Source organism: Glandiceps talaboti, chromosome 4, assembly GCF_964340395.1.
Source record: "Glandiceps talaboti chromosome 4, keGlaTala1.1, whole genome shotgun sequence".
Taxonomy (NCBI): Eukaryota; Metazoa; Hemichordata; class Enteropneusta; family Spengelidae; genus Glandiceps; species Glandiceps talaboti.
This window is the reverse complement of record NC_135552.1, coordinates 20155270-20169787: the sequence shown is the minus strand read 5'-3', so window position 1 is coordinate 20169787 and position 14518 is coordinate 20155270. Positions and strand designations below refer to the sequence as shown.

Sequence of the window (14518 nt, the reverse complement as noted above, 5' to 3'; positions counted from 1 at the left end):
CAAGGAAGCTACAGCCTCGATCTCGCAAACGATTCCATTTAAAGTTTGGCGACTTTTAAAAACCAACTTGCATGACTTGTAGCGTGGGACCGTGTCTCGTGACATACGCACCAAGCTCTGCCGTTATTGAGGTTAGTTTCGTCTACTTCATGTTTTATACATCCTATTTACAAATGTAACCAAATTGTATTAGTGCAGCTGCCAATCACATGTTCGGTGAAGTTTGGAATTTTGCAACCGTACTGTTACAACAACTTACATGCACCTGGATTCTGGAATGATTCATTCATTGACCATATTTGTGAAGTTGCCAACATGTTTACATTCATAGTTACGTTCAAATATGACCTCCGCTTTGTGTGAATATGGTCATATTAAACTCTACACTCCCATCTTCACATTCGACCAACTTTGAACTACACGTCATTTTTACAAAAAAGGTCACTGCCAATGCCAAAACAATAACAATAGTACATGAAATTAATAGTCCCCTATAATATACTGCTCTCCTAGCTCTGGATGTATACGCTAAGATGTTCGACCATGATGGTTCGACACGTCGTTCCAGCACGTCTTTCTTGAGATGGAAAGACGTGTCGAACATCGTGGCGCATATATCCATTCTTATAATTTACCCACCCCCTTCATTTTCCACATCGGTGGTCAGTATTCATATGAATGTGAATACGGTACCAACTTCACAGTTGTTTTATTCATTCATTTTACTGTGTAAACATGGCTTTATCTATAAAGAATAACATACATACATATATCTATTAATACAATACTAAAATAAATTGCCGAATATGTTCTGATGTATACTGGCTCTCAAGAGCAACAAAGTTTGATCAGTCTGTCACTATGAATGGTCATATTGTAAGCAGAAACTCAAGGGTCATGGGCTCATCAGTAAATGAATTTGTCTTGTGTTGTATATTATTTCCACAGAAACTTAGAAAATGGACACACCAATGAACTCCTCTGTGGAGACAGAGTACTGTAATCTTACCCCATATTGCAGTAAGATCCTGTGCAAACAAGAGAAACACCATGAACTGCTAGAATTCTTGACAAACACCACTTACTTCAATAGAGATGACCAACCAAAACTTGATAAACTGATCCAAAAGTATGAAGAACAAGGATGGAAGAGAGAAGATCCCATACCTGATCCAGAACCTGCATTTCGCTACCCACTATTTCACTGGGCTAGCGCTTTGGGTATTCTATCTAATGTATTAGTAGCCTGTGTATATAATTGGATCTGTGATTCCATTGCACCTGTTTTCAATATAGATTTTATTATAACTTCTACTAGTTTTCAAGGACAAACAGTAGCATCACAGATTCAGTAGTGTAGACAGGTTGATGTATTATTAGTGTTGTATGCTTGCATGCTAAAAATGATACAGTGTAAACTGTATCATTACATTTACTCAACATTGGGACCAATATCCAAAGCCCTGAACACCAGAAGACATTCTCTTGTTTGAATGGGCGATTTTAGAAAAAACTTACGCTTGTAGTGAGCTGTCTCACTCCTACAATAAACTTTATAATGGAAATACACACTGTATAGGGTATTTGGGCATAGTTCTTGCTGTATTTTTAAACATAGACAATTTAGGGGAGACTCCATTGTCTATGGTTTAACAGGTACTCACAGTATTGAACTTACTGAAGCACACTTAATGACCACTTGCAGTTAACTGAACTCAAACCTGGTATCAAGATATAACTCATAAACAATCTGATGATGTAATTTATCATGCATATCAAAAAAATGTTCAGGAAATCCATACTATACAATCTGCTGTTCTAACCATGCCAGAAGACAATTGTAATGTTATAGAAGACATGCATCAACACTATATACAATAAACTGGAATGTGATTTTGTTGAAGTGTTTTCATTTGAGCAATATGCTTACAAACTCAGCTTGTGCCACACTAACTACAAATTATGCTAACTCTGATTTTCTTTCTTTCTTTTCTCTTTCAGCTAAAGTGTCAACAGTGAAATATTTAGTGACTAAAGAAGGTTTTAGTCCTAATTCTTTGACACCACAAAAAGATACACCATTTCACCGTGCTATAGCTTGCTTAGGATCAACTAAAACTAGAAAACCACATAAATACTTGGAAGGCTTACTGAATATGATGCCAAATAACATAACAGTTATCAATGCTCAAGGACAGACCCCACTTTTATTATTAACAGACATGTTGCTGAAAATGGAAACAACTGTGCCGTTTTTTTCAGAGGGGGTTCGTGTTATTGTGGAATGTGCAATGAAGCTCTCTAAAGGTAAAGTATTAAACCTGTGGTCAGTTTTTTACAATTGTTGACAAATGCCACTGTAGGTCTGCAAGATATGATTTATTGGGGGTGCCCTCACACATCAGTCTACCCAAGAGAAGGCTGTTGAGTATGGAACAACACATTTGTATCAGATGGTCTACCTACATGTAGTTATAAGGAGGTATGTAAGGGTCCCGAAATTGACAAAGTGTGCATTAAAGTGCCCAATGCTCATTTTGTCGAAAATGGCAAAGTGAGCGTCAAATTTTTAAAGGTTCCAATCGGACCTTGGCGCGGCCCTGACAGTTTGTGATTGATTACTTCCATGTGCAATTCGACGCTCACTTTGCCGTTTTTAACAAAGTGAGCATTGAACACTTTTACACTCACTTTGTCAATTTTGGGACCCTTACATACCTGATTATAAGTATATATTAAAAATGAAGTATTGTAAAGTTCACTACACACTGTGCGCCAGATATTATTTTGAGAAAAGTACATGTATATGGGAGTTTCTGGGTAGATTTCAGCAGTCAAAAACAACTGTTTCACTTTTTTGTATGCATATCTTTAAAAATGAACAAAGTTATTAAAGATAATCCCTAAGTACAGACACTTTTGTTCAGTTGTTTGTGTTGACAATTTTTAGTAATCCTGTAATCTTGCGATAATGACACATTTCTGTATGGTCTTGTATTGACACTTGATGATCAGGTTTTACCTCGGTACTCCTTTCTCTGTATTTTTTAGAAGATAAATACAAAGCTTTAAACTGTCAAAACAAAGATGGCAACACAGCTCTTCATCTGATGGTACAGAGAGATGGGATGTTACCCGACATCAAAAGATTGGTGGAAGCCAAGTGTAAACTGAATATAGAGTAAGTCTAAGTTCTAATTGTAGGATGGCCAAGTGTAAACTGAATATTCAGTAAATGTAAAAGCTCTAATTGCAAACTTTAATATTAAAACAGTTCATAATGTACAAGGTGTTTTACCAGGCTGTCATAAATGAATGTATTCCACTTTATGATTTGTTGAAAGGAATTGGAAGACATACTCAATTACATTTACATAGACAAGTTATTGTAAAGCTTTTTACTTGGCACCATTGGTATTTTGTGATGAGAGCACTTATGAAGCCATAGTCACAGCACATAGCTAATTTGGTATCTACATGATGGTGTATGCTAATGACGAAACCAAAAGAAATATTGATTTGATTAGTGAAGATTCTTGTATCCCCCCCAACATTCATTGCCATGGTAATGTATAGACTGGCAGGGTAATCTAAGATTTTATAATGCAGGATGATAGACAAATAGTTTTACTTTATCAGTTTGTGGTGATGGGACCTACACATCCCTGTTATAGACATAATTAATTGATACCAAAAGTCCTAATGTCTAAGGAAGGAGGCTGTATAACACACTTTTATTAGTATGTACAGTTAACCTCAAGAGTGCTACCAGACCCGAATACGGCTGTAATTTGAGTAACATATATTGCATGAAACAATAGAATAATCTTGATGTCATCAAACATTTATTGACATGTTTTATTTTCTTGATGATTTAATCAATATAGGAACAAGAGTGGTCTGACTGCATTATTTGTAGCAGAAGAACTGAATCAAAGGGAGTATGTGAAAGTGTTTCGGTTACATATGCCAGCTTGTATGTCCAGAAGGTAGGAATACAGCTTTGTGTGTACTATCGGTATAGTATAGTATGTCAGTCAGCTGAGCCTTCTTGATGTCTTAGACATTATTATCCCTTTTTTGAAGTCTGTAGTTGTGTAAACTGCAACTGAAGTGATAACATGACATGCAATGATTATATGACACTTTATTTTGGACATTGCATCAATGTTTATAGAGCATCTCTCAATGCGAGCGACAGTACCCATCCTCCAAATGACTTTTTTTTTCAGCAACTCCCTCCTGGTTGCAACTATCAACCTTAAAAGTCAAGTCGATCTGCCCATCTTAGCAACAGTTTCTTCCCACATGCCGTTCAATCACACTCAAGATAACATTTAACTGTTTCGGTAGTTGAACCATTTTATGTTCATCATGTGTCTCTTATTAATATTAATACTAGTTTTGATATAGTGGTTGTCTCTTACAATGTTAATTGTTTGTTTTCTAGCAACATATTACAGCACTTCACTAATTTAAATGAATATTGTTATTATTATCTCACATAGGTTTCTACCAAGGGTAAGAGATTCATTACGTTCTCCACTATCCTTAACTCAAAGTACAAGTAGATGTAGCTGTTGTGGTACTAACAGTCATGTAGTAGGTCAAGCAACAGAACATTTGGTAAGAATGTGTAGAATTATATATTTACAGCAGCATTGCTGCTTGCATGCAGTCACAAATTGATGGCAGTACAGTATGCTGTGTGTAAATATAAAAAGAAAAATTCTAAAACTGTCTAGAATTGATGAGCACAAAGGTAATGTTGTCGGTGGGTATTTCTTCTCGTATGTATTATATAACTTACAAATTATCCAGAGAAATAACACACTTCATACATTGTAGTGGGACTTCATGTGGTTTTTTTGAGACGATGTCATTAACAAAAGCACTGAAATGAGCAAAACACCAAATTTCCATTTGCAAGGATGTCAAAGTTGTTTACTGATCACTTCCTGTATGTACCAATAACAGTCTTTTTTTCTTTTCTTTTTTTTATACATTCTGCAACTTTTTGCAATTTATTGAGTTACAAACACAGACTTGGACTATGTTCAATCAATCACCTTGTTTATTTCAAGTACAATAAACTACCAGGTTGTAAACATCCAAAATGAATACCTATCCATATTGCCACTTTAAAACAATCAAATGTTTCTTCTCAGCCATGTATAATTTATTTTCCTGAGTTTATGCAGCATTCCGAGACTTTGTTATTTTTTTCAGATCAGTCCAGTGAAGAGAATGGATGGGGAGACAGTTGTATCACCAAAGAAAAGGTAATCACCTCCACCACACTGGACTGGATTGAAACAATTATGACCATACAAGTGCATGGTCTAGAAAAATCTCTTCTCATTTCTATTACAAAATCATTATATGAAGAATTGTTGATGATGTTGACCCCATCAGTGATTTGCAAATCAGATCTGCAAAGTATTATTTGTTGAAGATAACAGTAAACTAAATAAACGATAGATATTTATAGTAGGTGTGATATTCCTTGTTTAATGTCAAATTGATAAGTTACTCACATGTAAGAACTAGACTGACTAAGGAAATTGATCAAATTCTGGTACACCCACTGTATTTGTTTTCTGTTAACTTCCTACAGATTTCACCCCTTAAGAGACAGTGACTCAGAAAATACAGAATCAACACAGCTGGAAAGTAAGAGACAAAGGAGGAAACTAAACCCTGTAACAGATGACATTTCTACAAGTGTAAACTCTGACACGGATACCACAGATGAATTTGAATCTGATAACAATAACAGTTGTGATACAAATGATGCAAATTGTCATGACCAAATTGACAGTACACAGAAGTAAGCGACTTGTTTACATGTTGAACTTTTTTACTCTATGCTTTCTACGTAGAATAAATATTTGAGGTTTTTAGGTTGAGGGTAGTTCCTTACAAAAGAGACATTAAATGCCTGGTCCTTAGTTCATTTTATGTACCTGACTTTTACAAAGTTGAATCAAACGTGTGACTTGTCTTTTTCAAACTTGACACAGAAAGAGTCAGTTAATTATACCTGTAAAGTCATGTAAAGGCCAGGGTTTCAATCTCAGATTCTCACATTAGTTGAGTCACAAGAATTGGCATATTTGTTCAAAACCAACTGCCAGGCAGCTGTTTTACTCCCAAATTTGAATCCTAGTCTGACCTGGGTCTTTAAACAGTTTATTGAGCTGTATCTGACCTGGGTCTTTAAACAGGTCATTGATGTGTATGTGTGTAGTTTTCATGTCAGTCCAATCTTTGCAGTGTACAAATGCATGATCACCTCCTTGTTCATCTAGTTGCAGTTAGTATACAAATGTATAACTGTAAACAACCTGTCTGCCCTAAGAATGTTATTTTATTTGACATGAAACTAGAAATGGTTTACCAGGTAGTGGACAGACAGGGGGTGTCACTGTCGTAGAGGGAAGTACAACAAGGAGTGAAGTTGACAGTGCTGCCTGTCTGCAAAATGTCAACTTGGCCTGTACAAAATGTGAACAAGAAGAAGAAGAAGAAGAAGAAGAAAGTTCATTATCATTGACTCTTTCAAACATTTCTCGAGAAGGTATATAATCTAGTAAATTTGTTATTCCGGTGTAATCAAGACAGTTACTGTGCTGTGTACATTATATACTCTTTATATGTGGAAAAAAAATGTGTGTTCTGTTCTATTCAAGCAGTTATTTGGCCATCTGAATTTAGCCCACTCTGAACATGTATCATATATCATATGTGTCATTCTCCAAGTCTACTTAGTTATTTGGTCATATATATATATATCATGTCAACCTAGGTATTTCATTATACTGTGTGGGTATTATTGTATGCCATTTCTGTCCAAATCAAGTATAAATTTACCCCATTAACATTTAAGTGAGTGAACATTTGAAATCTTCCATTGTAAAATGAGTTATTGTTTGCCTGACTGAACTCTGTGTGTGTGTGTGTGTGTGCGTGCGCGTGTGTGTGTGTGTGTGCGTGCGTGTGTGTGTGTGTGTGTGTGTGTGTGTGTGTGTGTGTGTGTGTGTGTGTGTGTGTGTGTGTGTGTGTGCGTGTGTGTGTGTGTGCGTGTGTTTAAATGACTAACATGTAGTAAAATTATCTGCCAGTTTGACTTGGTTTTTGATCAGGACATATTATTATTAAATACTGCTTATGATGTCTCCTGGGATATTCAATTCAAAATGATTGTATGACAGGTATGTGATGTAGGATATGATTAATGTTACCATGACAGTGTGTTATTTGGATGTAGAAATGTTATTTTTGTGTCCAAGATTACAAACTTAGGTCATAGTTTAGAAGTGTATGACTTTCAAGTATATTCAATAATGCTAGAATGCTATATGAGCACTTTTATTATTTCCCTTGTTGAAATGGGTATACAAGTTTGTCTCCTACCGTTACAGTTTTAGAAGTCTGTATAAACACAGATGAAGAGGATTCAGTCATTGATTATTACTTAAAAAATGACATCATACCTATAAAAACTGAACCAGATGACGGCATATCGACTGAAAGGACTGAAATTAAACAACCCATGGATGAGATTGTAGAGCAAGCTTTGAGAACTGATGGAGGTAAAAAGAACAAACTGGTCAATATATTCAAGTCAGGAAATTGTAAAACATGTAGGGCATTTAGATTACGTTCACAAGTTAAAAAGAAAGTCTTTGCTTTTCAAGTAATATTTTTATGTTTTGTTATCTTTTAATTTTCAACTATATTTTTCTGTGACAAAATGAAGAGAAAGTTTAGGTTGTAATACCAAATCAGTGTGTTCCCTAGAAAACACGGGGTTGTAAGGGACGATCACACAATGTCACACAAGCTCAACAAGTGAACTCCGTTCGTTTAGTGGGGAGGGTGTCTATAGCATCAATGCAATTGCTGAACTTCATTTTCACACTTCTAACCAAGTTTCAAAAACTCCTACGCCTTCAATGATAACAGCTTCTGTATTTATTACTGAGATTTTGATAAGGTGATAACAATTTGGAATTTCATGTTTACGTACCATCATGTTTTACATTGCATCGATTGTAGTGGTACTGGTGTGACTGCTACAATATTCATCATGGTTTACATCATGTATAAATGTGTGATGTCGCACTTGTGAATGCTTGTGTAGGGGGAGGGGGGTTTCTTCTAAATGAATGATGTTTGCTTATTGAGCTCGTGCAACATTGTGTGATCGTCCCCAAGAAATTCGCAATTTTAATCAAAAAGCATTGTTTTAGTGCACTTTTCTTTTGTTTTCTCAAAAGTAATTTCTTTATAGACTCTTCCCTAACTCAGTTACTGTCTTGGTTGACAATCCTCATCAGAATGGCAAATTACATAGTTACAGCTGACCACTGTTTGTGTGTTATAACCTTTGTAAATCAATTGATCTAACAAGCTGATGAATATTTTTGGTCATTACATTATGTTTGCCATAATAGATGAGCAGTCATCTTCATGCCTGCTGAGATACCTGAAAATGAGTCCTGCAGTCAAACAAGAGATAAACAAAATACTGGTAAATGATAGACAAATGTTAGAGACATCTCACAAGGAAATAGAGGCTGAGATCAAAGGTAAGTTATGAATAGAAAGTCAGTTCCAATGTAGAGTTGACATGCTAGGGTGAATGTTTCCTTAGTTTTTGTCTCAAATGTACATGTAATGCAGCAGATGAAAATTGTTGGCATTGGAGTTAGGATTTGAGATTTGTTAGGGTGTGATATATACATGGGGATAAGGTTCGAGAGTTGTTTGGGCTTGGGGTACAAATAATGTTGGGATAGCCTGTATTTGATATAAACATGTCCATGCGATAGATAACTGCATATTTCTTCTGTATATATATAACTTGTTAGAAATTTGCAAGGATGAGAGGAATGCTGAGAAAGAGGAGAAGGAAAGTCAGAGTAAAGTAATTGAGCTACTCAAAGAAGTTGAGGTATGGCATGTTTTAAATGATTTTCACCTGTAGTTAACATTTATAGTGACATCTTCTTTGTGGAGAGAACAAAACTTTTTAAATGTAATTTGAAACTTTATTTTGTGATTTTAATGACTAATTGTTGATGTTGAAAACTTGGAAAACTCTAAACTGAAATGGCAAGATTTCTATTTCTTTGTGAGAACTTTGAAGACTTTTTTACACACTTGTGTCAGGAAAACTGATGTCTTCTTGTCATTTAATTTCAGAGATTGCAGTCAAGCTTGTCCGACATAAAAAGGAAAAAACGAATTCTAGTTAAAACAAAAGCTAAAAAGCAAGATGAACTCAAAGAGATTGTAACCAAAATGGAGGTTTTAGATCAAGGACTAGAGGATCTTGGAATGTGAAGTTTGTACAGCTTGTGTCAGCATCATTGATTATATTGCCACATTTTGACAGACTGACATAGGATATATCTCGAGAGTCTAGACTCATACTAGCTGTGACTGTACTTGTTATAAGTATACAACTTCATGCTGTAGGTTTTATTTCGCACTGATGGTCAATGTCTTGTGTTTAATGTTACTGTTTTTTACAACTGTGTTACTGTATAGGTACATGACAAAGAACTTCATGCTTGCACGGGGGGGGGGGGGGGGGTATGTCACACTGATTAATTATAGAATCATGACTTCAACAATTATTTGTTGGGTTAGGGGTTAGTGTTAGGGTTATCCTAATTTTAAAATAATTAGTTATGCATCGATTTATACAGATTTGTCCAGTGTGAAAGAGCAGAATACAGTCAGTGTTTTAACCTGCAGTACACATTCTCAAATATAAGAACATTGCTAGAATGAAAGCTGTACACCCAAGAAGTATATTTACCAAACCATTTATTTGGTTTGCCCAATTGCTATTCCACAGACCTTGTACTTATATTATTATAAGTGGGAATGATTAAACTAGTACAATTACATTGTGTAATTATTCATATATTAAAACAAAATTACCACAGAAAAAAAAACATTCAGATTTGGTCCGTGCCCCCTTAATAATAAAAATGTGTCATTTCTGTGGATAAGTTATATTTACAAATACAAACACTGCCATTTTTTATTATAAACACTGATCAAATAACTTTGGTAAATGATATAAACTGATAGGTAGTACCAGCTGTGGTAAGCTATGGTGTGGTGAGGTGATATGCAGTCAGTGATGGACACTGGCAGAGACAGTACAGTGTGGTTTTAATCTCACCACCGAGTTGAATCTAGAGTAAAGTATATCATTTTGTTGTTGGAATTTATTTGAAATCTAGAAAAGTTGGTTCACTTTTGCAGATCAGAAGTCACAAAACATCATAGAGCCTAGAGGTTATTCACTTGCCTATTTGTATGTTTGTTATTTCTATGGTCACTCCACTATTGAAGATCATTTTCAGCTACAAATATATGTAATTAGTCATTTCGGTGAATTTTGTTGTTAGAAATTACAGATTTGAAATAAAGTTTACAAAGTATAATTCATAGAACCCAATGTGTGTGCATATGTTTTGTTCTTTCATAAACCATGTATGTATGTATGTATATATGGTACCGGTATGTTTAAATGTGAATGCCATGAATTTAGTTACAATGTGTTATACACATACACAGAGAACAGACTTGCTTCATTTTTTTAGTGTATCTGTAAAATTAGGAATAATACAAGAAAGGTTCACTCTCAAATCAATCTGCCAACAAATGTATTTATAAATCAATGCATTTATTTGTAAATGTTGAAAACTTTCAAAACACAGACAGCTGTAGAAATGCCTTATACCCTCTTTCTTTCTCCCAACTTGTACTTAGTTGTGTATAAACAAATACCCCCTAGGGAGAAAGAGCATTAACCTTGGACCTATTGAATAAAAATCATTCATTATTGTACTTGAATTAAAATATACACCAACAGAGTTTACCAAAGGAGATAAAAATATCAGTATACATGTATACAACTAGAAACTTGCTTGCCCATATTGTTTCCTTGTCAGATACCATTCAGCTGCACATATGCCGCGATAATTATCATCGGTTTAAGAGACTTATTTGCATATTTTGAACAAAATGAGGAGAACATTACAATCATTTAAAAGTAACATACTGAGTATTCCTTTCTCTCTTATTTCTTTCAATGATTTTTCATAGAAAGTTTTAATCTGTTCAAAATAATCTGTTATTTGTTTGATGTATTGGTTTTCAAATTTGCTGTTAAAATTGTCGGAATTTTGACTAAAAGTGTCCCTATGGATCAATAACAACAAAGGTTGATAGTATTATTCTGGAACAAATAGGTCAGGCTCACTTAGCCAAGTCATTTCTAAATATGTTATAGCTTGTTGCTCGTACATTGGTAATATATATTTTTATATTCATTTTTACAAAACAAGCCAACACAATGTAGTCCCATTTTTCTCTTAGTTGTTGGATATCATTTGAATTCCATTCATGCCAATAAAATTCTATAGACTACATTTGTAATTTCATTTACTCTTTTGTTAAAAGTCCAGAATCGGGTGCTGTTGTCCAGATGACTTTCTGAGTTTCTCTAAAGTCAGGGTGTTTAGCATCACGTAGTAGTTGAAGGACCATTGATTCACTAGTTGTAATAAATGCACCACTCTGCTTCATTCTTTCTAAGGCATACATCCTGTCAGGAAGAAAAATTGTAAAAAAATGATTCAAAATTTACTGTAATAGGTGCAAAGTCCTACAAGAAATAATTCAGCTTTCACCGTCTTTATTGTGATCTGCAAGAACTTTTGAAACTTAAACTTTCTTTCTGGTGTATAAGGTGGGTGGGTGGGTGGGTGGAGAACTTAAAAGCTGGAAAGAATATTATACAAAAATGTCTTCTTTGTATTTGTATATGACTGAAGTACTATTAAAGTGTCAAATCTATGTAATAATAATAATAATAATAATAATAATAATAATCATCATTATATTAGTTTTTAAATAGTGCTTTCCCACTTTGTGCTCTAAGTGCTTTACAATTATTACCCCTGGTATGGACCTATAATGGTACAACAAACATTTAGACCTCAGTTCCCTGGGGAGCATACAATCCATTACAGCCTCTATAAGCGCACAGAATTAAATCCTTCACATTGCAACCTCTATCCTACCAGGTCCTCAATTATCAAACTGAGTTGACTGAGGCACAGTCATAGTTCAAATCTTGCCCAAGGACATTAGCTTTTTCAGAAAGAAATGGCCGTGGTGAGATTCAAAGCCTGCCACTCTAATCATTCAACCATCATGATTCATGTTCCATGTTTATACATAATACACTATACATTTTGAGTCACATTGAGTACTTTGCTGTGAATTTCTGTATATAAATATGTGAGGGGACAGGCCCAGACTATAGCTGTAAGCTATTTCCTGACTCCCCATTTACCCAGTTATATTTATTTGGGGTAAAAAAAAAATAAAAAACCCCCAAAAACTGATATTTAAACATACCTGTCAACCATACTTCTTGATGAACAGGCATCAGCAATGACATGCACATCAATATCTTTCTCTAGCAGATCTATAGCTGTTGCCTGGATACAAGCCTGTGTTTCTATGCCGCATAAAATGACTGACTTGACCCCAAGATTCTTGATATGTTCCTCAATTTCTGGTAAAACCATAGTGAAACAAGTCTTTGCCACTATCTTAGATGATCCTTTCACGTCTAATTCAGGCACTGTGGGACCAAGACCTGTTGTACAAATAAATGATCAAGTTAACAAATGTAAGCATAGTAAGTTTTTCTCAAATGACATTCTTGGATTTATACTACAAATGCTGATTTTTCAGAATGATGGAATGATTATCCTAAAATGACTTGGTATGTATACTATGGATTAATATAACACTTTCTTTTGTCATTCGATCTTGCTATATTTAATTTTTTTTTATATCTCTAAATACTGAAAAACATGCAAATACATTTTTAAAAAAATAAAAACTGCAAAAACTGACAAAGTTTCACTATATTTATATATAAAAATATATTTTAAATAATCGAAATGTTTCACCTCAGTGTTCATGAGTACACAATTTGAATACAATCTTCTTGCAAAACTTAGAGCACTGTATCAAAACCCACATAATCAGAATCGTTTGCATGTATGCAAATCTGCATTCAGATAGAGATATAATGATAAAGAACCAACTCATCATATGGTGATGTAACTAACTATAACTAGTATCTACTAGTACAATATGTACTAGATTAACAAAATTAACATAATAAATTTTAAGTCTTGCAATGCTACCTGTTGCAAATCCAAGAGTTCAAATTATCCCCTTCCTTGAAATCTCAACTGAAGTTGGCTATGAACGTGAAAAGTGCGCAGATCTTGGACGCCGGGATCGGATCTTGGACAAGTTGGAGTTCCAACCTACCTTTGGGATATTGCTCTGTTGTAACAACTGGTATTTTCAGGATTTTAGCAGCTGTAAGCATTCTACCAGCAACTTCAACTATCTGTGGAAAGTACTTTATCGACGGCCTAAATTTCTCCTGCATGTCACAGAGAAATAAAGCCGAAGTTTCGATAGCTATTTTTCCCAGTCGTCGCGAAGCCATGTTGTTGCAAGTACGTCCAGCAGGTGAAGATGAACTTTGAACCGAGTAGCAGGAATCTGGTATTCACTTTCAGGGTATGTTCAGTACCCCAAGATATACAGATACTCTTCATGAATTTTTTTCTATCAAGTTAGCTAATGAGATATTTTGGTATTTAAAAGACTAATTTCTGTTTATTTTGTTTCCCCAATTCTGATATTGTGAGACGAATTTTGCTGAATACCCATCGGCATAATATTTTGATAAGGTACCACCCCTACAACGAATAGTAGCTCCCTACCAGTCACATGAACAAACTAACTTTGTAACCTTTGACCGAAGAATCTTCCACACAGCAGACCAGACTAGATGCAAAGCAGACGTACGTGTTTGGAGCTGAGGTGTGTGATCAGAAAACCTAAGCTAAATGACACTGGTGTGTAAAAAACACCGAGGTCTGTAAGTCACATGCAAGTAGGAAGGTAACTTGGGATATTAGAAAAGGAGAGGTGAGCTTGTAATGTATTCATATCAGTGTAATGGTGAACACAATATGCTAAGATATTGTTATATTATTGACAATGATATATATAACGTAAGGAGTCTATCATGGTCTGTCGTGAGTTGTGCGTTCAATATATATCATCTACCAATGATCTGAAGGTCACAAGTCGTTGTGTATCCGGTCATTGATCGGTGTTGATGATAACAGGTAGCAAACGTGGCATGTATATGTGCATACAGAAATGCAATTTTGTTTTGTAATTGTAAATTTGTATTTTGATTATATTAACACTACACTGTGATATCGTTCTTTTGTCAAAATATGGTACAGGATGAATTTCATCATTTAATTCTTTGTTCTCATTATACAAATGAAAGAAAGGCACTTTTTTTCTTCTTTGTCATTAAATAATTCAAATTTTTCATTCCTAATTTTTTTTTGCATATTTTGACCTCTGACGATAA

At 34.7% G+C, this 14518-nt stretch overlaps 2 protein-coding genes across 2 annotated transcripts; one reads left to right on the top strand and one right to left on the bottom strand.

Annotated features, from left to right (window-relative positions):
- Positions 1-75: 75 nt before the first annotated feature.
- On the top strand, positions 76-9498 carry LOC144434297 (uncharacterized). Its single transcript, XM_078122748.1, has 13 exons — positions 76-131; positions 949-1221; positions 2002-2307; positions 3052-3181; positions 3888-3989; positions 4509-4521; positions 5230-5282; positions 5618-5830; positions 6390-6580; positions 7425-7595; positions 8460-8594; positions 8877-8959; positions 9211-9498. Exons 2-13 carry the CDS (start codon positions 960-962, stop codon positions 9349-9351), a joined length of 1800 nt encoding a protein of 599 aa, XP_077978874.1. The 5' UTR covers positions 76-131; positions 949-959; the 3' UTR covers positions 9352-9498.
- A 1254-nt stretch (positions 9499-10752) lies between these two features.
- LOC144434529 (isochorismatase domain-containing protein 2-like) lies at positions 10753-13570 on the bottom strand. Its single transcript, XM_078122992.1, has 3 exons — positions 13387-13570; positions 12454-12697; positions 10753-11635 (listed from the first exon to the last, which is right to left on the bottom strand). Exons 1-3 carry the CDS (start codon positions 13568-13570, stop codon positions 11473-11475), a joined length of 591 nt encoding a protein of 196 aa, XP_077979118.1. The 3' UTR covers positions 10753-11472.
- Positions 13571-14518: the final 948 nt, after the last annotated feature.